Raw genomic sequence first — 22,603 nt, forward strand, 5'->3', positions numbered from 1 at the left:
ATATAATAGATGTTGTACAAAGGTGAGGAATTATGTATACTGTAGCTGTATCTCGCCAAGTCACTATCGGAACCCTTGAACTAATAACAATTGCGATTTAGTGGGGCATTCGTTGGTAAGTCGATGAAAGTTTGACGAGAACCACAGGTACGAGGGGCCAGTTGTCACGTGACAGCGATGTTAATATATGAGAGAAATAAAATGCGAAAAGGTATTTAGTATGAAAAGTTAAGCAAGGTTTTATATGAATTACTATAAAGGTTTTTTTTTTCATCCGACCAGAAAAAAGTTTTTGAATTTGTCTGCATTTAGTTACCTCAGACTTTAGGACTGGATGAACCAATTTGGTTGATTCGTTTTCCAATTTTATTCAAAGTTGGTTCTATATTTTGTGGTAATATATTTTTTGTGGGCAATATACAGACAAAAATCTTTAAGTCAGCGATCGCAAATGGTAACATAAATATTTGTCCTACGCAAGGGTCTAATACGGGACATGTTACAGTTAAACACAGGACATTACTAATATTAGTGTTTACGAGAATTGGATGATAATATTCATATTTCAAGTGTTGAAATGATAGTATAGATTTTATCATTGAATATTTACAACAACCAATCATGTTGATATTTCAAAACAACACTTTCCCGAAGTTTCCATACCAATTGAAGTGAAAACAAATATAAAACATCTTATGACTTGTGCCGCACTTGGCGAGTTGCATCCGCCGTTAAAATTTCAAGAGCATTATTACACCAGAAATCGTTGGAGTCGATCCGTTGAAACTTTTAATTGGCAGTCCAGTGGAATATTGTATTTCATTGCCGACCATCAATGATATTATTTGATACAGATTGAGAGTGAGTCAGACTTTCGAGCTAGTTACTATAGTTCAGCGATCAAATAAATGTGAAGCATTCAGGTGTATTGAGAGTAGTCTTGTTTAAAACTGCTTATATTATGTGTTCTGTAGATATGGTTGTTTACGGTATACTTAAATAATATTTGTATTTATGAGTTTTCATAAAACATCATTTGGTGAACTTCTGCTAGATGCACATTCGGAACGGTATAAAAAGTCCTATTTTTAACAACAAAATAAGTATTAAATTTCTCGCTCATAGATTTTATAATTAGGTAAGACGTACTCATTCGTTGTAAACGTTCATCACATAATCGTTTCTCATAGTACTTTTGTTGGTAGGTATAATGAAGTTTAACTTAATTAAAAAATACGGTATTATCTGGTACATAACACATATTTCCAAAGAAAATATCTTCAAAAGCCTCTTATCTCAAGTGAAAACTAATAAAAAATCAAGTGCAGGAAATTGCTTACTCCGATACGTTCCGTCGACTGACAAATCGATAAACTTACTGTTCTTTATAGTTTAAGTATTTTGAGCTATATAGAAACCTCATAAAATAGGTTCAGGTTCTACCTTGTAAAAATCTAATTGTTATGGAGATACTTATGTATATAATATATAATTTTGACGACCTCCGTGGTCGAGTGGCGTACGCACCGGTTTCAAGGTGTCGCTAGCTCTGAGGTCCCGGGTTCGATCCCCGGTCGAGTCAATGTAAAAATTCACATTTCTACATTGTCTCGGGTCTGGGTGTTTATGGTACCTTCGTTGTATCTGAATTCCATAACACAAGTGCTTTAGCAACTTACTTTGGGTTCAGAACAATGTATGTGATGTTGTCCACATTTATTTATTTATTAATAGTGAAATTGAAATCTAAGAAAGATCCATGGCATCTATACATTTTGTTCCATATAACTACTGCTCAATCCTTCTTATATAAGAAAAAGTCTTACATCATTATAATGTAGGAAATTATGAAAATAAATCACCATATGCAATTCCAAAAAAATCACTTCAAAGCTCATGATTTCAATACACCAAAAGTTAAACTACTGCAAACGCAATTTCGTCTCAAAACTCTTTCAAGTTATACACACAAATAGACCATTATCATCATCATCCTAGCCTTTTTCCCAATCATGTTGGTGTCGGCTTCCAGTCTAACCAGATTCAGCTAAAGCGTACTAATAAACCATTATTATGTACCTCTAATTTAAACATACGTGTATTTATAGGAAATAAACTGCTAAGACCTAATCAAACATCTCGATGGAAGATGTCGATCGCATTTACTCTTGCTAATTCATCCATGCATAAGAATGCGACGACTTCGCGACGGTAAACTTTTAATAGTGACTCTCGCTCGGCCAGAAACGCTTTGCAACTTCCAGCCACTTGACTTGAGAACATTATTCATTGAAACAAATATTATTATCCGTTAATCCTTCATTGCGTTTTATACTTAGGTAAGTTGAGATTTTTTTCTTTTTTATTGGATGGTTTGTTGGCGACCTAGTTTGAGATAATAATGAGATAGAACTTTAACATACTTTGTTAGTTAACGATGATGCTTTTTTTACTTCGATGGAAAGATATGAGTTCATTGATAAACAGTGTGATATTGTCATGTTAGCATATTAGTAAAATCGAAATAATTTTTAGAGTTTCCGTTTAAATATAGATTTGCTGCCGCTTTAACAACTAAAAGACCGAGGTTAAGCAACGTGATTACGGTTATTATTTTGATGGGTAATTTTTTTGGGAGTAATTTTGTTTGCGAATTTGTTTTCATTTATCCTAATAGTGTTCAGTATTAAGGGTCTGACGCGCACTAGACCGGTTTTTTCATAAATGCTCGCAATCATTTATTTACTTCTTTGGGTATCAATCCTGAAACCTTTAACGTAGACATCTGAAAATTCACTTCAGCAATCGGGTTTTCTATACAGTCGTTTTTCCCCTACATTAACGCGAGTGAGGCCTTGGGCACTTTTAGTAGCCCATAAAATGGTGCTTTTAAATTGCTTACTTTTTATTAGCATTAATTCAAACAGAAATTAAAATACATGCTCTTAAAGCATATATGGTTAGGAAAAATTATAATAAAATGTAACATCTTTTGAACAAAGGTTTTTAATTAAATGTTTCAGGTTTACCTTTCAGTCTTTTGTTAAATTTGAATGGAACGAAACCTCCTCTATAAAGAAGTTTATGAAAGCTTATTATTTTTCACTTTACATAAAACAACTTCCACACTAAGCGAGTTAATCTTTGTGTGATAAATGCTTGTCCTATGTGGGGATCGAACCCGCGACAGTGAGTTTAGACTTGGTGAGCTATACCATTCGGATTACGATATTTCTATAGTACCAGTGCAGGTACAACAGTTTTCTTACGCGGATTTATCGGGATGGTCCTACTAGTTTTGGACCAAATCGGCCTCCTTGATAAAGAGTTCATTCGTTCACTTAAGTATGATCACTGTCACAAAAGTTACTCTAAAAATACTTTTCTTAAAGCCTCTAGTATCTACAGGTTGTATACAGACATGAATCATACAAGCTCAAACATTTTTCAGATCACAAATCCTCAGTTCACACAAATATTTGTCGTTATCAATAACAAACTCGACAGGCAACAGACATCACGCTCACCTGCAACTACGTTCAATATCACACGTACTATAACTTCTTAGGGTTCCGCACTTTTGAGGTAAAAACCCATTACTAAGGCTGTTCTGTCAGTTCATCTCTCCGTTAGTCTGTCATTTCAAGAATCATTTTAGTGAAAAAGTTGAAATTATGTTATTAAATTAAAAGATTATTTATGTCTGTTGCCGCTCTAACAACAATTACTAAAACACAAATAGAGGTTAAGCTACGCTATGTGCACTCAAAAATTTATGCGTGACAATTTTTTTTCTTTAGACTGTTAGTAGGAACCTACAGTATCGCTAATCCGGCTTCGCACTTGCCCGATTTTGTTTGTACATACGCCGTCCGCGTTCGTGGTAGGAAATCGTAAAATAAGATAGCCAAATGGTTTTAGTAGCCCTAAAACTAGCAGTAAAATCGTGAGTACCCGGCAATGGAATATCTTTATGAGATCATTTGATTGATTACTGAATTTTCCGAACGAAATAGATAAAGATGAGTGGCTCGCGTACTCGTGTTATAACTTTAAATATGAGTTCACTAGACTGTTTTATTAGGGGGTGTTTGCTTTGAGGTACGGACTGTATTACACATCGCTTTGAATCGATCTATGAAACTGTAAATCGGTATTCTTTATACGTATTTGCGATATGACGTATATCTGTGAACTTTTTTCTTTTGATTTTTTATTTATTTAAAATAGTAATCTATGGGGATTTATTACTGTTCTCCATGGGAATGATATTTGGAAAACGCGCGTGAATAGTTCTGTAATCTTAGGTTTCTTAAGTGCGTATTTTAAAATTACTGGAATTAATAATTTTGTTTTGATCAGTTAATAGATGAGCCCAAAAATAGGTACTAAATTACTACTACGTCTTACAGATTATGCCACAGAAAGGCATTAGAGATGAATCGTGAATTGTTCTTGCATTGTCAATAGTATAATCGATATGGTTTCATTAGTGGTACCAATGGTATAGTATTGTTCCACGAACTAGAAACTACGCTTTAACTTACGCGATTATATCTTAATATACAAATACGCTTATTATAGCACTGCACGTATTTTTTCAGGCGAAGAAAATGAATGTAATTTTGTGAACAACCCATTTTATGATTGATTATTTAGAGTTCCCGTAAGATAATAAATACATATTTAGGTGGGCTCACAAATAATAAACATTTCACTTTCCTCTTTGTGTGCCACCGGGCCAGTATTTTCATTTTTTTTTACAAATTAATGAGTTTAGTCGAATCAAATATAAAAAAACACTCTTTGCTCGAGAAGTCCCAACGCTTACATTTAATTTAACTAAGAACTCCACCATTGGGGTTTCCCATCAACTTCTCTCCGTTTTCTTTATTTGCTTAATTTCTAGAGAGCAATCAGCGTTCTAAACAACTATTATTACGGTGTTCTATGGGTTTCGCTCATAATAAGTTTATAAACTCAATGCATTTCTTTTCTAAAAACAAAAAAATGGAATATACTCGAAGAATTGTTTTAAATAACTTTGCGACCCGGGAATACCATCAAATATTGTCAAACAGCCGCGATAAACTGTTGTATTACTAAAATATTATTTTTATCGTTCCATTTTTGAAATCCAGCAAGGGGGCCCTAAAAGTGACAGTATCGTAAATTCTCTTCCAAATGAGATCAGCAGTCAACCTGTGCAAGCAGAGCGTAACTCCGAGAGACAAGCTCGTAATGCGTAAGTAGTGGTAAACGCAGTCCCCGGGCAACATCTTCTGATTTGATTGATCTTCACAACGCAGTCCCTCGGCGTTTTTACAGGGAACGTCAAGAAAATGAGGAAAAAACAGGGAACATAATTAATTACTTGATTTGGACATTAATGACCCGGTCAAAGAGGACGAGGGTTGATTAGTGTGTTTCTACAGACGCTCACGACTGACGTTTGGTATTACATCAATGAAAATTGTTTGCGGAATAAAAACCGTCTTAGAGATCACACCTATACGTATATAGGTACTGTATCATTTAAACAAAGACCACTAAATATAGGTCAAGGGAAAAATAAAATGAAGTATTTAAATTTTAAAACAAAATTCGACTCATAAAACATTTCATATAAAAAACAGATGCTCGGTTTTCCTTCAATATTTTCACAACATGAAGTGTTTGCAGTACGACGCAAAGAGAGAACATAAAAAATACTTTTAAAAACGACTCGCCATTCACCCGATAGGCACCAAATGAATATTCAGAGCAACAAAAGGGAAGGGGTGTCGCAAGAGCCCGCCTAAATTCGCGACCGAAAAAAGGCGAAATCGCAAAACCATAAAATAGTAAATAAATAAGCAACGCTGGGACATGTCCCTATTTAATTATGAATTAAGGCCGAGCAGTAACGAGATCACAACGTAATTAAGATTACTGCGGCGTGGTTTTTTCAGGACGCCCCTAGCAAAGTGAGAGTAAATGGACGGCAAAACGTTGCGAAACTAAAATGGCTACCTTGTTTTGCTTAAGATAGGGAGGCATGAAATGAATTTTGTTTGGGATTAGATGACTATATTAATGAGTCTTCGATGTTTCCTTGTTTTTACGACTATGGGCTTTATGATCTAAATTTCTCTATAAATAAATCATAAAAATTAAAGAAATCCATGTGCTCCAATTTAGACTAAGAAATAAGCACTTATATAATGATAGATAATTCATCTAGATATATAGTTCTATCAAATAAGACCTTATATAATAAACGTATAAAAAAAAATATTAACTCCATAACTCACAATTCTATAAACAAAATGATGTAATAACAAGTTTCATACAGCGTACACATTTCAAACGTAAAGGAACGCGAATCATTAAAAAAGGTTTTTTGTATAATTTCTATAAAATATTTGCAAAGAAAAAAGCATTTCTCTGTATGATATTTTATTTTAACACTGACATAATGACCGGTGACAGCGGGGGAAATAAACTGCCTGAGGGAAGAATAAGAAAATGGTTTCTTTTCAAGGAGAAGGTTCGTTTCTATTTAATTTGCGTAAATGATACCTACGGCGATGTTAAATATGAGCTCGTATTTGATAAAAGATCACTACTGCTTATACATATTTTTTGATTTTGTATAAATATTTTTTTCCAATTTGTTGTCATAAAAAAATAGGCTACTAAGTAACGCATTCCGAACGCATTGAACAACACCCTTTAACATGACCTAAGAATTGCTGTTGTTGAAGAAATGGCACAATAGACTTCACAGCACAGCAACTTTTATAAAAAAAATAAGAGAAATTGCCAATTAAACAAGTAAGGTTGTCCGAGTGGATGAGGTTAATAAAACATTTCTAAATAAGCATCAAACATGACGGTATACTTTTAATGTCTGTTTAAAATCTAAACACTTTTCCACGCGCAATTTTGTCATAAACTTATAAAGTAATACATGTCAAAAGCAGTCGCTTAAATACGGCTTATTACATTGAATTGCAGGCAAAGCAAGCAGTAGAGCTAATTACAACTAGCGACTCAAGAGTGCATTTAAACACAACATTTTTATTAAAACTTAAAGTTGTGAGCTTTCTAGACGTTTATTACTGCGAAGGTACTAGTCCACAAACCAAATACGAATGTACTAGGAGAGTAACGTAACAGTTTTTAACAGATGATACAATTCATTTGGTGTTGGGAACACACGGCCGGCACTGGTCTCGACAAACAGGGAATTGTTTGCGCAGTACCAAACAAAGTGTGCATGCAAAACTCGTACTGTATTTATGTAAATACAGGGTGAAACAACTGTGCAACGGGAAAGACCCAAAACTGTGACCTTGTTTATTTTTGTAACAGTTTTCTTGTGTGTTCATTGTTTTCTACCTTTTGTCGCGTGTGAGTTTTGTGCAGAGATTTTCTTTTAAACATTTCATTTTTTAACATTGCGTTGATTAGAGTTCTGTACGTATACGCTAAGTGTCTGTGTAGATCTGTTTTCGTAACACACGCAGGTAATAACTAAAACGTTGGCGTATTTATATTGAATTGACGTCGATCGATTGGTCTATTTTTGCTCTGTTCATGAATAACTTACAATGTTTTTTATTAAACGCAAAAAATAATATATGATACAATTTCTTCTTATGGAACTCTGGTTTATCTAAGCATCTTTCTTGATAACAAAAAAAAAATGATTTATCGTCAAAACTCTTCCGTACTCCATGTTTTATCACTATTCAAAAGTACCAAAGTAACTAGAACATTTTAGCACCCGTGAATTACAGCAAATTGATGCAGAATATAAAATGTTAAAAGTAACAAATATAATAAGGAGCCGATAGAATATCACATCTCGTTGCAAACGCAATAAATTATCTGGCGAAGGAGTGAGACGAGAAAATGTTCAAAGAAATAGGATAATGGAAGTTCTTTTCGTGTACTTGAAATTGTTTTATGAATATTGAACAAAGGACTTTTCTTTTACTTCGCATTCGTAAACAATTAATATTTAATGCTGATTTGACTAAGAGTTCCAGGACCGGAGGTCAATTTTAATTCTTTATACATTTTAGACGAGTTCAATTATTAATTTTAATATTTTACGTAACAATACAAAAAAATATTACTTGAATTGAAAAGAATGTAAGCAATTCTACTAAAAACATTTAGAATCATTCTAATTTAGACGAAATGTAAAATATATTTTTGAATAAAAATGTTGACAACGATGAAATATAATATCTTTATCATATCCCACTTAAAATCAAACGGAAATAGAATTTTATTTATTGATACGGACGAACCACTTATAAGGGTTAACCTTATCGATTTAATTTCTATATGTAAAAATTCATCCCGGTATCGACAACCAGGGGTGGAGATTAATAAAATTTTGCCCCCAACCTCAGGGTAGCTCTTTATGGCACGTTGGCTTTTTACGAGGGACCTTTTATTTTAATACTTATTACGGTTTCGCGATTCCGCCGTTTTATAGCGATTAATCGTTTTTCAGTTAATTACACGTTTCAGTAAAAGAAGTGCCGTTCAGATTGGGAGTTTGAAGAAAAGGCTTTAGCTGCTCATGTATACCTACCTACCTACGTGCTGCATGTAACAATCTTAATAATGATCCTTTAGCTTTCAAAGGCGCGTTTAAATCGTTCAAACCTCCATTTATACTTGTAGCTACCATAGTTGTATATATGATATTTTCTTATAAATTATTGTAATTGTAAGCATACCTTCTTCGCGGCAGAGTCTTGGTTGTTGTTATCTGCATGGTGCGGAGCGGCGGGCGCCATGACGGTGACGCCACTCTGCGAAAGAAGCTCGTCGGAGCCTCTCTGTAGACAAAAGAAACATAACATAAATATAAAAGCTCCAGAGGAAAACAAAACACTAAACATCAAAGTTACATTCTAATCGCTCAAATATATAAGAACGACATTATCTACAACGGCACACTATAACATGGCCAGACAATTTAAAACATTTGTACGACAAACATTTAAAAGCGACTTCCGCACTAGTTTCACAGGCTCATGGACGCGACTAAGAATAAGCATTCGAGGATCACACAAATGTTTGTCATAGGCAAGGATCGAACCCGCGACATGTCGCGCATAGTAGTCTAAACTTGATGACTTTTCCCAGTCGGCTAACCATGCTGTCCATCAGAATTAGCCACGGAAGTAATAAAACATGACAAAAGCCCAAAAACAACTACAAAACACCATGCGGAACAGATTCGTAACCAAAACATCAACGTAATTTAAGATCCATGAATTATTTAAGCCTTAATTAAGTCTAATCGAGTCAGTCGAAACTATGTCTCTATTACAAACTCACTGGATACACAATGATTCAATAGAGAATTGGTACGTTATTAAACATAGGACAATTCATTGGAATTGCCTAACGATAATCATGAACTGGTCATACCGTTCAATCTAAATGATGCCAATGAACTGGACTGCTAATTTGTACTAGCGATTCAATTGAAACAGAAATTAATTCAAATTCGAATTTCATATATTTGTGGTATTGACTAAATAATTTTCCATCTCATCATCATAACAAACATGAATTTATCTTAAACACGAAAAAGGGCAGCGTCTTTGCCAAAATATTGACAGGTGACTTTGCATGCGTGAAGACGTCTCGATCTCCCCCGGCACAAAGGAAAAAAAACGTAACAATATAAAACAAAAACACAATTTCGGGACGCGCCGAGCACACGTCAACCCGCCCTTCGCCGGGATCAATCTCAATTTAAGACGGCGAAATGACAGACCTCAGCAGTTAAACGCACCGGGCTAACGTATAAATCACGGTACGTAATAAAGAAAACGTACAAATGACGCAACACCGCGGATTTTGTATCACGAAGCTCACACCTGGCGTCAGTATCACTCACACGAGACACTTAATAAACCTGAACATATCAATTGTTCGTCAAGAGACAATACTCGGCTTTTGTACTCTGATACTTATTAGGTAAACAAGCAAATTCTGTTCCGTAAATGTTAATTTAAAGTAGAGTACTAGGATCATACGTAATCCCTTGAAATTGTAAGCAGAGGCGGTACGAGCTTTTTATTTTATACTTATTACATCATCGTTCTTGAAATCGTTTCAGAATCTGCTATTAAATAGTTAATTTATTTACGAAACACTCCGCTTTTCAATGTACTAGTTAGGAGTACTGTGACCCTTTTATTAACATTTAACTTGAATATAAATAAAAATAAACAGATAAAGGTAACAGCGGGAATCTCATTTTTCAGCATAAAGCTTTCATTGTAGAAAAAGGAACATTTCCTCTGAAATAAAACCAACATTCGCGAGTGCTATTCCTTGGAGTAATTTCATAGAACGCGTGTAATAATTGCCCGAAATTAAATAACATTTTTCACAACAACGAAAAAACAGCACGGATGGAAATTTTGCGGAAGGAAGCCGGATTGTGTTGGGAAAGAGGGCAGTTATCGTTTCCTACGCAATTTCTCAACTTAATGGAGAATGATGTTGAATGATGGCTCCATGATGAAGACAATGGTGACATTTGGTATGAGACAGACTTGCCTTATTTGCTCAGCGGTTTATCAGAATTTGGTAATGCGCGCACTGAGGGATGCAAAACAATTTTCGCCTCCACTCACTTAGGTACATTTAATTATAGTCTACATTTTACACAAATAATAAAAGTATCTCTGAAACATCCTTTTTGTTTGAATAAAAAGCAAACCTTTTCAGAACTTGTCTTTTTTGTGCCCACAATTTACAAGAAAAACTATTCTAAAAATACAAAAGTCCGTTTAAATAGAATAAATCCAGGAGAATATAATACACACATGCGTAGCAATGTTCGAATGGGACCCGACGACGCAAAATCAATTCCCCAGATTGGTTCTTCACAAGATGGTATTTGGTTTTACTCTCGAAAGAAAACTGTGATCTTTTCTCGATGAGAAACATACTCAAACGTTTCTCCAATATGTCATTTGAATGAACGTGATACGAGGGGCCCACATATCAAAATATCGGGAATAAAATATACATGAAAGGTTTACTTATAACAGACGAACGAGCTGGGGCCCTTTTTACAGATAGTAAGGACGCGGAATGATATGTTTATGTGGTCAAAGAGAGTATCTAAGACCATTGTCGGAAATCAATACGGATAATGTATTAGTGATATTAAAATGTGCCGAAAAACGTTCCGGGCCTGATGGGTCACGAAGATTTTATTTATTATTTACTTTATTGAAGATATCAGTTATTTCGTAAACTGTTTAGGTCCAATGTTTTGTGGGTAAGATGAAAGACGAAATAAAATCTTTCATCCAACATTTTAGGAAAAAATCTTGTATTATTTATAAATAAGGTGTAGAAAAACACTTGTTATAAAAGGTAGTATAGCATATCAAAAAGACCATATTCTTCTCGAACTGGCCTCGCACGATTTTTATTAACATCATAAACATGGCCGACAGCGCACTATCCTATAATATGTGATATTTATGTCCCACTAACACTCTTCATAGGTTTATTAATCGATGCACATAATGTATCGAGTATTCTATTGAATAAACCGCGATGTTTATTCAAATTAGTGTAAATATCTCGATAATTAGTATTACATTGATTGAATCGAAGCGTTCCAAACGAAATTTGATTTTATTCCTGATTGTTATCGTAATAGCAACATGAGTGCTGCAATTTTGTTCGGACTGGAAACGATTGGTTTCAAATATGAAAATATGACCCGCAAAGCATCATAGAAAATTAGGGTGAGATATAAAATACGTATGCCGTGAGTACCATGTTTCTGTGGCCGAATGAAGTAGGAGAACCAAGAGAAAACGAACATTTACGATGCGAATGAAAAATTGCTTCGGCATTTATGACGTCATTGTTCCTGAGAATGAATCTAATATGAAAAAAATAAAAAGGGTCTAGCGTGGAAAAGCTGTAACGAGTCTAATAATTTTTATTGCGATTTCACGAGCTTACAGTCTGATTTAACTCGACGTGTGTAAATTATGATTTAATTTAATAACCAACGTTGAAAACGAGCGTAAAATGTTTTTATGTGAGATAATATACTTTTCATTAAGAGTCATGCGTTACTCGCACAATTTTATATTCATGTTTTATGGGCGCAAGCAACTCGGCGGAATTGAATCGTTAACAAAAACATACATGGATTTGCGTAACAGCTTGCTACGAATGTGGCGAACAAGAAACCTCGATATACTATTGTGTAGTTTAGACAATTAATTATGATGTTATTATTAATCTTAGTAATTCATTAAAGCTCTTAAGAGAACGATTTTTCACCTTTGTGCCTAGAGAGTGTTAATTCAGTTATTTTGACAATAAAGGTTAACTTTGTTTTCAAGGAATATAATAAAGATGTCGTGTTTGATGTTTGTTTCAAATCAATTTATTAAATACAGCTTTGTTTGAAAATCTTATTAACATGCAGTCGAATCTTTAGTGGATAGAAGCTTTATGATGCACACTGTAAAACAATTAGTCGAGGAACATTTTGAGTTTCTATATGCATTAATCTAGATAGTCGATAAGTAAAGGAGTATTTGTCGAAAATATATCATAAATTCTCGTTTCATTGCTCAAAGTAAATTAATTAAATAAAGCAAATTTTGAAAAGGGGATTATGTATGAAGGAATTATTTTGCTTTAAATATGGTAAGCTTTCCACTTGGCAAACTATAATGAACGTTACCGCTAATGCCGCGGCGCGGAGTGTGGCGCTAGACAGACGCCGCTCCGAGCCGCGCCTTGCCACGCCGCGCCGTGCCGCGCTAACAAGTCACTGTGATCGTATCATCGGCAGTCGCGCCGTGTGCGCCGCACATTCGTCTAATGCTTAATATCATCCCGCCCGACCGCCTTCGACTAAGATGTCGAAATTAACGATCTTGATAATATTTGTCGGCTCAGCGCTGCCAAGCTCCACTCGTAATTAATTGTACCAATTTGTTCTACGCTTATAACGGACATTTGTCAAGCGCCCACCCGCGTCGGATGATTTTCGCACTAACTTCATAATCGATATTCGGAAATATCGATTATCGCCCAAACTCTTTGCCCCAAGTCGGATATTAAGACGTTCCGCAGTCATTAATAAGCCGTAACGATGTTTTCTTCCATTCCGACCAGTAATATAAATTCTGGTTATAATTTATTGTGTCTGCACTTTCCTTTTAGTAGTTCAGATGTGTGTTTTAAAAATTCAAAGTGTTAGTGTGATAAATTAAGTAGATACAAGACGATGTAAAGTTAACAATTCTCATCACAAGTAGGAGGCAAACCTCTTAGCCCCAGAACAATATAAGGAGACATTACTCGCTGTCACAACTCTACTTTATAGGGAAAGTAGGAGCCGGGAGTTTGTTGGACAAAGTTGTAGGGGCCTGGTTACTTTAGTAACGAATAGAGACGTCAGGAGGTAACCGCCACTCGAGCGCAACTCGCGTGCCGTTTTAACTCCGGCCGAACTATGTCGGAGCAACGCGGAGAGATCAATGCGGCTAACTCTACTAATACTACCAACAATGTATTAATTAAAATGTTACTTAACTTCCGCGTGTATTACGATCCGCTTTTAAATCGTACCTGTTAAAGCTGGAAGATAGATCGGATCATTACGCTCACTAAACTTGAGCTTAATGGCCGCTCAATTTACGATACTGTTAGAGCAAAACTAATCTGTACCTCTACCATGAGTTGCCATCGAAAACGTCAATGACGTTACTACAGTCGATAGCGTATAAACGCGGTTCGAATAGTTTACAATCGGACTCATACCATGAGTTTAAAAAACCTTGACGCGCTCGCTATCGAGAGCTCGATTGTTATTGTAGTATTCGTGTTGTCATACTTGTCATGTTGTCAAACGTGCCTAACTTCACGCCTAATGTAGTTGTTTCTTTCTAACGTTGCTTAAAAGACAGAGTAAGATATATATTCCCGAAAAAGCTTCAAATCTACATTAATAATTTCATGCAGGACTACGGTAAACTCGATCGAAACCTTATATGAATAACAAAACATAAAAAAATATTGATTTTGAGTCGACAACATATATCCGCAGATTTCGGATTATGGAGAATTTCGTTAAATTCCGATGGCAAAAAACAAACCGCTCAAGTCGCCATCTTTACCGTTGAAGTTTCGCAAAGTGTTTTTTTTTTTAAATTATGCTGTTGATGTAGATATACGAACTCTTTTGATATCACAAATAGATGGACACTTTTCTTCTTGCTCTTTTGGGTTTTAGTAATTTTTCATTATTAAATTGAAAGCGGTGTCGTGGGTACCTAGGAATGGTTATGTGGCGCAACTTTGGGGAGTACCTATGTCTTGCGATTGATCGCGATAGTTTTGTTGAATTGTTTCATATACCGATAAACTGTGCATCTATTGAAACTAATATTATGAATGCGAAAATTTCTCTGTCTGTCTGTCTCGCTTTCACGCCAATCCTACGGAACCGATTGTATTGAATTTGAGAGATAGCCTAATGGAAACGGGGACCGAACGCTATTAACTGAAGTCCACGTGGACGGAGCCTTGGGCCACAGCTAGTGTTTGAATAATCCTAATAATTTTAAACTTCATAGAGCATAAAATATTCAGTATATTTTAATATAATGTAATATTACTTAATGAACTATTGGTTGGGGTGGAGCCCTCTGTGAACGCTGACTTATTTCCAGCGTTTCCTTAATAATTTATGTGTGTATGTTTCATTGTATAAAAGTGACAGCGTGTATTCAATGTAAATTGACTTTTAACTAGTGCTACTTGATTTTAAATACTCTCTTGCCGACATGATTCTCACAAGAAATACTCAAAACTAAACAATTACTATAAACCGAATACCGTTTCACACCTTGTTTAGCAAGTGAGTTACTTAACTACAATCGTAATGGTATTTGACGATACCATCTGTCAAATTTGTGACTCATGGTACCGTTTTCTTAGAGAAACCACCGCAAAACGTTACGCGCTCGCTACTCGCTGTCGAAGACGTTTTGAATGTTTCGATAGGTTTTATTTGTCAACTCATACTACCGATTTTAGTTTGTCAAGTGACCGCTAGGGGCGCTGTACATTTTGTCATACATATTTTTTACGCAGACGCTAGCGAGCCCGGTCGCTCAAAACTCATGGTAGAGGTACTGGTCTCAGGAAAAGTTGTGCGATAAAAGTTAACAGATACAGAGCGAGAGAAACAAAGGGCAACGTTTAGAGGCGACGTTCATTTGCATGCGAGACGATACAAATACACTGCAGTGGGCGCACTCGCCGTGTTTTATGGGTTTCACTATTTTATAAACAAATGAAATGAAACCCTGAATAAATGTCCAAAAGAATGCTAATTTACGCAGAAACGTTTGTCATTAAAAGTAATGTAGAGTTTAGGAAAACTTCGAGGTCGACATTTCTCATAATTTATATCTGTCTTCCTCTAATTACGTTTAATAAAAATTAATATGGAACCACTTATTTTTGTCCAATGAAATTCAGTTACTCCTATGGATTTATAAAGCTAAATGCTAGAAGGAAAACTTTATTTCGTGTACGAAAATGTTCTCTTGCTTGATACCCTAGCTTTATGTATATGCGCGCACTTAAATTCAAAGTTTAACAATAATATTGTGGGCAAAACTCATTCTAGTTGTACAGTTGTAGACGTTGTAGACGTTGTAGTGAGTTCCTCTTGTTTTTATTACCCATATTCATAACTCGAAGGAGTTGGCAAAGCGGCTTAGTGGATGTTGAGACAAGACAGGTCTGTCCGGCTCCTAATGAGAAACTATTAAACTCCAACGGCACATTTGTCTTGTTTATGCTAATATTCAATTCTCCTGGCGACGCTCGCGCCGCTAACTAGGCTTTTAGTTGTACGTGTACCGGTAGTCTAATGATACCGACTAGTTTGCGTCTACTTTATGTACGTACAGAATTACATGTTCATTTAACTATATATAACTTCTACGCGTACGAAGTCAAACTGTGAATTCACAGAAGTAAAACGTTTGCTCAAATATTCGTATAAAAATTCAAACTTGTCTCTACAAAGGCCCATGAATGGATTTGCTTATATCGCATTAGCACATTTATATGGTAGACAATCGATATCACTTGACTAAGGAAAAACAAATAGATTCTTTATGGCAATGTACGAAGGTAACAATTCACCCCTCAATGGGCCGTACGGAATCTAAAGCGATCGTAATTTCGTCTGGCAATATTCCGCCTTTTCATATTTTCCTTTTGCCTTCCAAATGTTATATCGTGCCCAATACAAGGCAGCGATTTCGTTTGTTATTTCAAGCCCTCTCACGCTTCTCCGATTTAGTATATCGACACGTGAAGCATCCGTTAAACAAAATATGGAATCACTTGACTTTTCAACTGAGACTGATTGATTCATTCAAGTTCTATGTTTATGTAAATTATATTATTATTGTACTTGAACGAAATTGAAGCCCTTATAAGCTTGTCTAGCGTCTATTTTGTGACTACTTTTAATTAATCATCTTTTGATTTTGCAGTACTACAATAGTCGAGATTTGTGATGTCATGAATCATCTAAAGATAAAATAAGAATATTACCAATAGAGCTATGAAAATATCGGATATGACGAGACATTTGTTATAAAAACAATTGCGCTCACGAAAGCTACAGGAGAATGCAAAACGTGACACTCTTCAGTCGTCTCGTAGGTTTGTGTCAAAGAGGACCGTTTCCCAGCTTATGCTGATACAATGTCTTTGAAGAAACGCATCCAGTGCTAGATTATGTATGCCACCTTTAAAACAACTCCAAGAAAATATGTGTTCAACTATTGAACATGCTGAAACTTTTTAACATTCATGTATCACTTTGATTCCTATGTTCTCAATATTGAATATTTGATAAATAAATGTTTTCTGAGCAAACATCGTCTTAAGATGTTCATTAATTCCTACTGTCATATTATTTATACAAAGCTTACACGAATGATGTATGTAAACAATATTTTTATCTGATAATGTACATGACGTATGTAGAAACTCGAAAATGATTAATTGTGTTCGTTAGAATAAATGTTCTTTATATTTTTTTGTATGTAAAGTTTGTTACCAACAAGTCTAAAAAGAATATGTCGCAGCCGTCACACATCACAAACAATTTACGTTGATGTCAAAACAGTTTTTGGTATGCAGGCGTATATTCGCGGATGGCGTTTCAAAGGCAATGGCGTGTTTACGTTTGTCTCCAGAAGAGCGCGGGTAGCCTCAGATATTTAACCGCCGGCGGCGCTTCGCAAAGATAAATAAAAACGGTTGAGATTTAAATACTTTTTCGTTCCTATTCTTCACTTTCTCTCTTTGAAGCGAGTCCTTTATTTATATACGTTGGCTAGTTATATTTAATTATCATTAGGTCGTTATGAAGTGCTGATTTAGTGTCGCAGACTTTTTAGACAAGTTCTTTTTTTAACTTTCTAGCTAAAACAACTCAGTGAAATGGTAAATTAAAAGTCGGTACTTTTTGCATTTACACTAAAATTATTGAGTCATCTGCAAAGAGCTGTAGACAGCTCTCGAGATAATTATTGAATACCTAGCACATAATACATAAAGGATATACTTAGACACAATGTAAACTAATTATTTGAACTAGGTATAACTAATTGAACCCGAACATTACTCACACTGAAATACAGTCCATACAATGAGAGGCTAACATGTTTATACTGGTGTATTAATTAATTAGTAAATACATAATATTGTGTATTTAGAGTGTGCTTGCCTCCCGGTGCAGCTATTGATTAGACCCGGAGGTGGTAATACCAGAAACATCGGTGTTTCGAACTACAGTATCGATGCCGATACCAAGTTACTAAGCGTACTGGACTAACTAAATGTTAATGTTATTGTTGTTGTTTCACGTTAATTGCTCTAGAAAATATGTAATTACCAATAATAACGGCTATTTAGTTCAGTGTATGCAATTCTTCCGCTTTCTTTAATTAACTGTTTGAGTTGAAAAGTTTAGAGTGCTTTATGTGTATACTGTATCTTTAAAGTTTTTGACAGCAAAGCTTCGGGAATTTTGGCGAGAACACTCCATAATCTAATCACAACAAAATTTCCCAACAAAGGCTAACAAAGCAATTGACCAGATTAAACAGTTAGCTAAGCGAGTGCCAAAAAGCGTTGTGCATCAAAATATCTAGCGTCAAAACAGTCCACAGCTCTTGACACGGTAATGGACTTAGCCGTAGTACAAGTTCGGAAGCCTTATAGCGTTACAACAACCATGTTACGAGTTTTGAGCGCTTATCAACAACACACCGCAATGTCTGAGAGATTAAGGAAATTAGTTTCCGTCAAAAATTTTACGAGAGTAGAGTTAGGAGTTTGCGTCATAAACAAAGAAGGTTTAATAATAGGTCTATATCTAGTGTTAAATTTAAGATATTTAGAAGAAATTGTATGTAACGAGTCTTTATTAGTCCAAGTTGGTATCTATGTGAAGAGAATCGCTAACATAATAGGTTTGCTGAAAACTTTCCCCTTACAAAGTTTCTTTGCAAAGTGGAATAAAATTAAGAAAACAACATTTAAGATTCAAGTTTAAAAGTGGGTCCAGATTTGTGAGTGCTAATGTTCTTAAATCGGAACAGACGGGTAACGAGCCAGGACAAATATTTTGCCACTTCGGAACGTTACCTGACCGGGGAAGTGGCCGCGGCGGAGCCAGCCGCGGGGAGACAAAGTAAATATGTCCCCGTTTCCCGGGTCGTCCCCACATTTTATCGGGGAGCGATCGGCGCTCGGGTCGGGAAATGAATTTAAAACGTGTTTGCGGGTAATCTGTTATCGGTCCCTTGTCTCTGGCTGGAATATAGACGTCCAGCCCGGCGCTATATCTCGATCGTGATTTCGTGCCGTCAGTAAACATGACCGTTTATAGTTGTGATCGTCCTGCCTCATTACGTACGCATTGTCCCCGTTAATTAGAGATCAGCTACCCTTTAGTAGATTATATTATGACAAATTTCAATTATCCTGTTCAAACAACATAGAAGCTACTGGTTTTTGTTTTAATAATTAACGTAAAGCGCTGCGTAGAGGTCTTGCTGCGATAAAAGCCGTTTATGTAATTAAAATAATATATTTGAATCTCTCAGCCAAATGAAGAAGTAACCTGATTACCTTGAAATGTTGTTGAATATCTATGGATACACCGAGTAAGAGCTTGACATCGTAATGTATTATTAAGTTACATGAGAAAACATTTCTAATCTGATATTTCGTACGAAGAGCACAATAAAATGTTAAATATATAAGTAGTGAATGTTAGGCGGGAGCGGAGTCTAATACGAGCAACACTGGGTTAATTATTTCGTCACAAGAGCCCTCGTAAGCCAGTGTAACAACGCTTCAGCCGAGCTCGGGGGGCACCATAAAAGCTACGTAATACGCGGCGACGTAAAACTCTTATTATTTTAGTATCTGCGAAACGGTCGCGGAAAACATATCGTAAAATAAAACCTGTCGTGTTGTAGGAAGATGCAAGCTCTTCCATCGGAGGCGCGGTTCAGCCAATGTGCTCGCTCTAAATCCAGGTGGATTCAGTGTGGACACCGGTTAGGATCGAACACAGCGAGCTAGGTGGATTTCTATGGTAAATACAGACTTTATGGTAGCCGAGGGATAAGTTTCCATTTTAAATTGAAGAGAAACTCTGAAATGTTTCCTTGTCTCCCGACGGGGCTGAGCGCGCGAAGCTGAATAAAAATTCACGTCAGGTAAGCACACGGAAATATTTACACAACTGAAGAATTTACTGGGAGTTGCAAGTGGTTATATAAATAAATGCTCAACCTTATCGTAACTCTTTCATATCGATTGGAGGGAGGTAAAGTGAAAAATAACTATTGCAACATTACATTGCTTCGAAATGGTGCCAATGATATGCGAGCACAATTATACCGACGCGACGGGAAAATCATGGATTCGAATGAAAAATTTCCAACATGAAATTATTCAACATTTTTTTGGCGAAAATGCGACTAAGTCCCGGAAACGCCCATTTACATAGCCGATGTCGGCGCGATGGTGCGTGGCGACTTCAAATGGGAATTATAATACCAAATTGAATACAAAACTTTCCTTTCAGTGCCGAGTAATGGAGGAGTCTATGCACCGGAACAATCGAAAAGACAAATAGAATGAGAGAGGAGACGAGACACTCGCTCTGTTGAAATAATAAGTACCTGACGTCTTTTTGGACGTTCTGGCGCGCTTTTTTGTAACGATAAATTTTTACGCTTTGATCTTTCCAATTCAAATAGGCTTTTTTTCTCGTAGAATCAGAAGTTATAGAATATTTCAAAAGCTTTAAGTGAGGCGACGGAGTGGATTTTCTTTTCCATCAGCTATATCGTTCTGATTGAAATGCAAATGAAACGGTGTCCGATCAAAACGTATTTATTTTATCGTACCTCCTTGGTTAATCTTCCAAATTATTTAAATAATAATCTCAGAGCATAAATAACTCCTTGAAAATTATTATCAAAGTAAGTCTTATACAATATTCTATTCCCAGAATTTTAAAACTGTAATAACGCCAAGAAACTATAATAAAAATATGACATTTAAATATCTCAGCATTAGTACTAAGATTTATGAAATTTTAATCTTCTCTCTGCAGTCGAGCAATGACAGGGATTGTTTGCTGAAGAATCTGAAGCGGTTCATTATTCCGTTCCGAGTTATTTGGCGCCCAACGAGGGGCTACGCGCGCTCGACCGCGAACATCTGACGAATCACTCGCAAATTTGAATCTGTATCCGCGGAATGTTTCATTTTTAAAGTCATGTAGAGTACGATGTGTTTACCTTACACCCTACTTGTGTGCGTCGCGGCCGTCTAACAGCGTTCTGTAGTTGTAACCTCAAATCTGAACAAGTTACACAACGAAACAAGCTGCAACAAAAACATTTGCCTATGCCGACGTTAGTGAATTGTTCTCCCGCTCGTGACTGGGTAATTTCCATACATTTCAAGTTCCATCGCCTGCGGGACGTTCGTTCTTTTGTTGATAAATGTTTGACGGGAACTCCGGGGACGCCATTAAAAGTTTTTTCGTGAATAATTCCAGTTTACATACGCAAATGTTTACTCGTGAGTTTACCCCCGCGCTCACCTATTCGGTGATTTCTTTTCATAGAGGCGTTTGTTCGAGGAGTGGTGAATTTCTTCTGAGCGGAGTCGTTGAATATGTAATTGGAAAAGTTTTTGTGTATTCTTTGTCATAACCCTTAGTTTTGACGTAACTTACCGAGGATCAGGGGCAAACACCGCGAATTTAATAAACTTGGTGAAGTTTCATCGTGAGTACCAAACTAGGAGCAAGTGCTAAAATTTTGTATGATTGAAATAATATAGAAGTCAGTTTGGAGACAAAGTTTATTATTGGAAAGTTTTTGTAGAACAAAGTGACCGATAAAGACACGTAGACCTTAAAGTTGTCGGCGACGTGGTCGGGTGGAGTGGTAAGTTCTGAGCTATAACTCAGTGGGACGAAGTTGCTCGATCAGATTGTGTGGCAGACAAAAAGAGCCTGACGTCACGGAAGCTAGATTGCGTGGATAAACGCGCGTGCTCCCGACACCACGGGTTAAGCTCGCACTCTATATCAAACCTTTTTACATCTAGTGTTGGAAATTTTGAACCAACTTAATCCACATAGTGCTCAGACTTTGTTTTGTGACTCCAGACAAGGTTTTACTGGGACTGCGTTTAGATTTAGGTAAATAATTCATTTTAAACTGCTGACATTAACATTAAGGTTTGTCCAAGTATTAAAATCCAAAAAGATTTTTTTTAATAATGAAATATGAATTAGTCTACCGTCGTACGAACGTAAATAAATAAAAGTAATTAGCCTTATTTACGGTTACAAAGTATTCGCAATTTTATTTCTTCGTCCTAAGTTTCTGTGTCATTTAATTTACGATTATTTGGTTCACTCAGAAACATACACTCTTCACCATAAACGTATATTCAAATTCAATTGACAATAAATAAGTAAAAACGCATACTGCGTTTATAGTACATACAATTTTCACCCTTATTTAGAATACCAAGAAGACTAAATTCAACCAAAAATAATAAACTATCCGCATACACGTTAACACGAGTTATAGCTTAGATATCCATCGATTAATTAACACTACTAATTCGAAGTTACTTGAACTAAGACATACAGGTAATCCTTTACCGGGATTCCGTTAAGTAACTGCAAATTAAGATTACACGTCGCGATAAGACGTGTCGGGTTAAAACGGGATCTCCAATAAGTGGGTGTAACAGACCGCACTTGAGCTAGTACCGCTGGATATTTCTACACCAGTACCAAAGCTATTTTGTTGTGGTTTGAGAAGTCAACGGGAAATATGAAAGGAAATGGATTTTATTATGTTATGTTGTGAATTTTCCGTAAGTGAGAATAAAACAGTAGAATATACAACCTCCGTTTTCTGGAGTCGTAGTCTGTTCGAAATTT

The 22,603-nt window shown here is 35.9% G+C and overlaps 1 protein-coding gene across 3 annotated transcripts in view; it reads right to left on the bottom strand.

Moving 5' to 3' along the window:
• Positions 1–8,425: 8,425 nt before the first annotated feature.
• Positions 8,426–22,603, bottom strand: part of LOC113495029 — a 349,076-nt gene continuing 334,898 nt past the window's right edge. The window contains exon 5 of one of the 3 annotated variants that reach the window (XM_026873595.1): positions 8,426–8,843. In XM_026873595.1, coding sequence (XP_026729396.1) covers positions 8,721–8,843 — 123 coding nt within the window. In that variant the 3' untranslated portion in view covers positions 8,426–8,720. The remainder of the gene's footprint in view (positions 8,844–22,603) is intronic. The other 2 variants (XR_003400694.1, XR_003400693.1) reach the window with 2 other exon arrangements.

Source organism: Trichoplusia ni, chromosome 6 (genome assembly GCF_003590095.1).
Source record: "Trichoplusia ni isolate ovarian cell line Hi5 chromosome 6, tn1, whole genome shotgun sequence".
Lineage (NCBI taxonomy): Eukaryota > Metazoa > Arthropoda > Insecta > Lepidoptera > Noctuidae > Trichoplusia > Trichoplusia ni.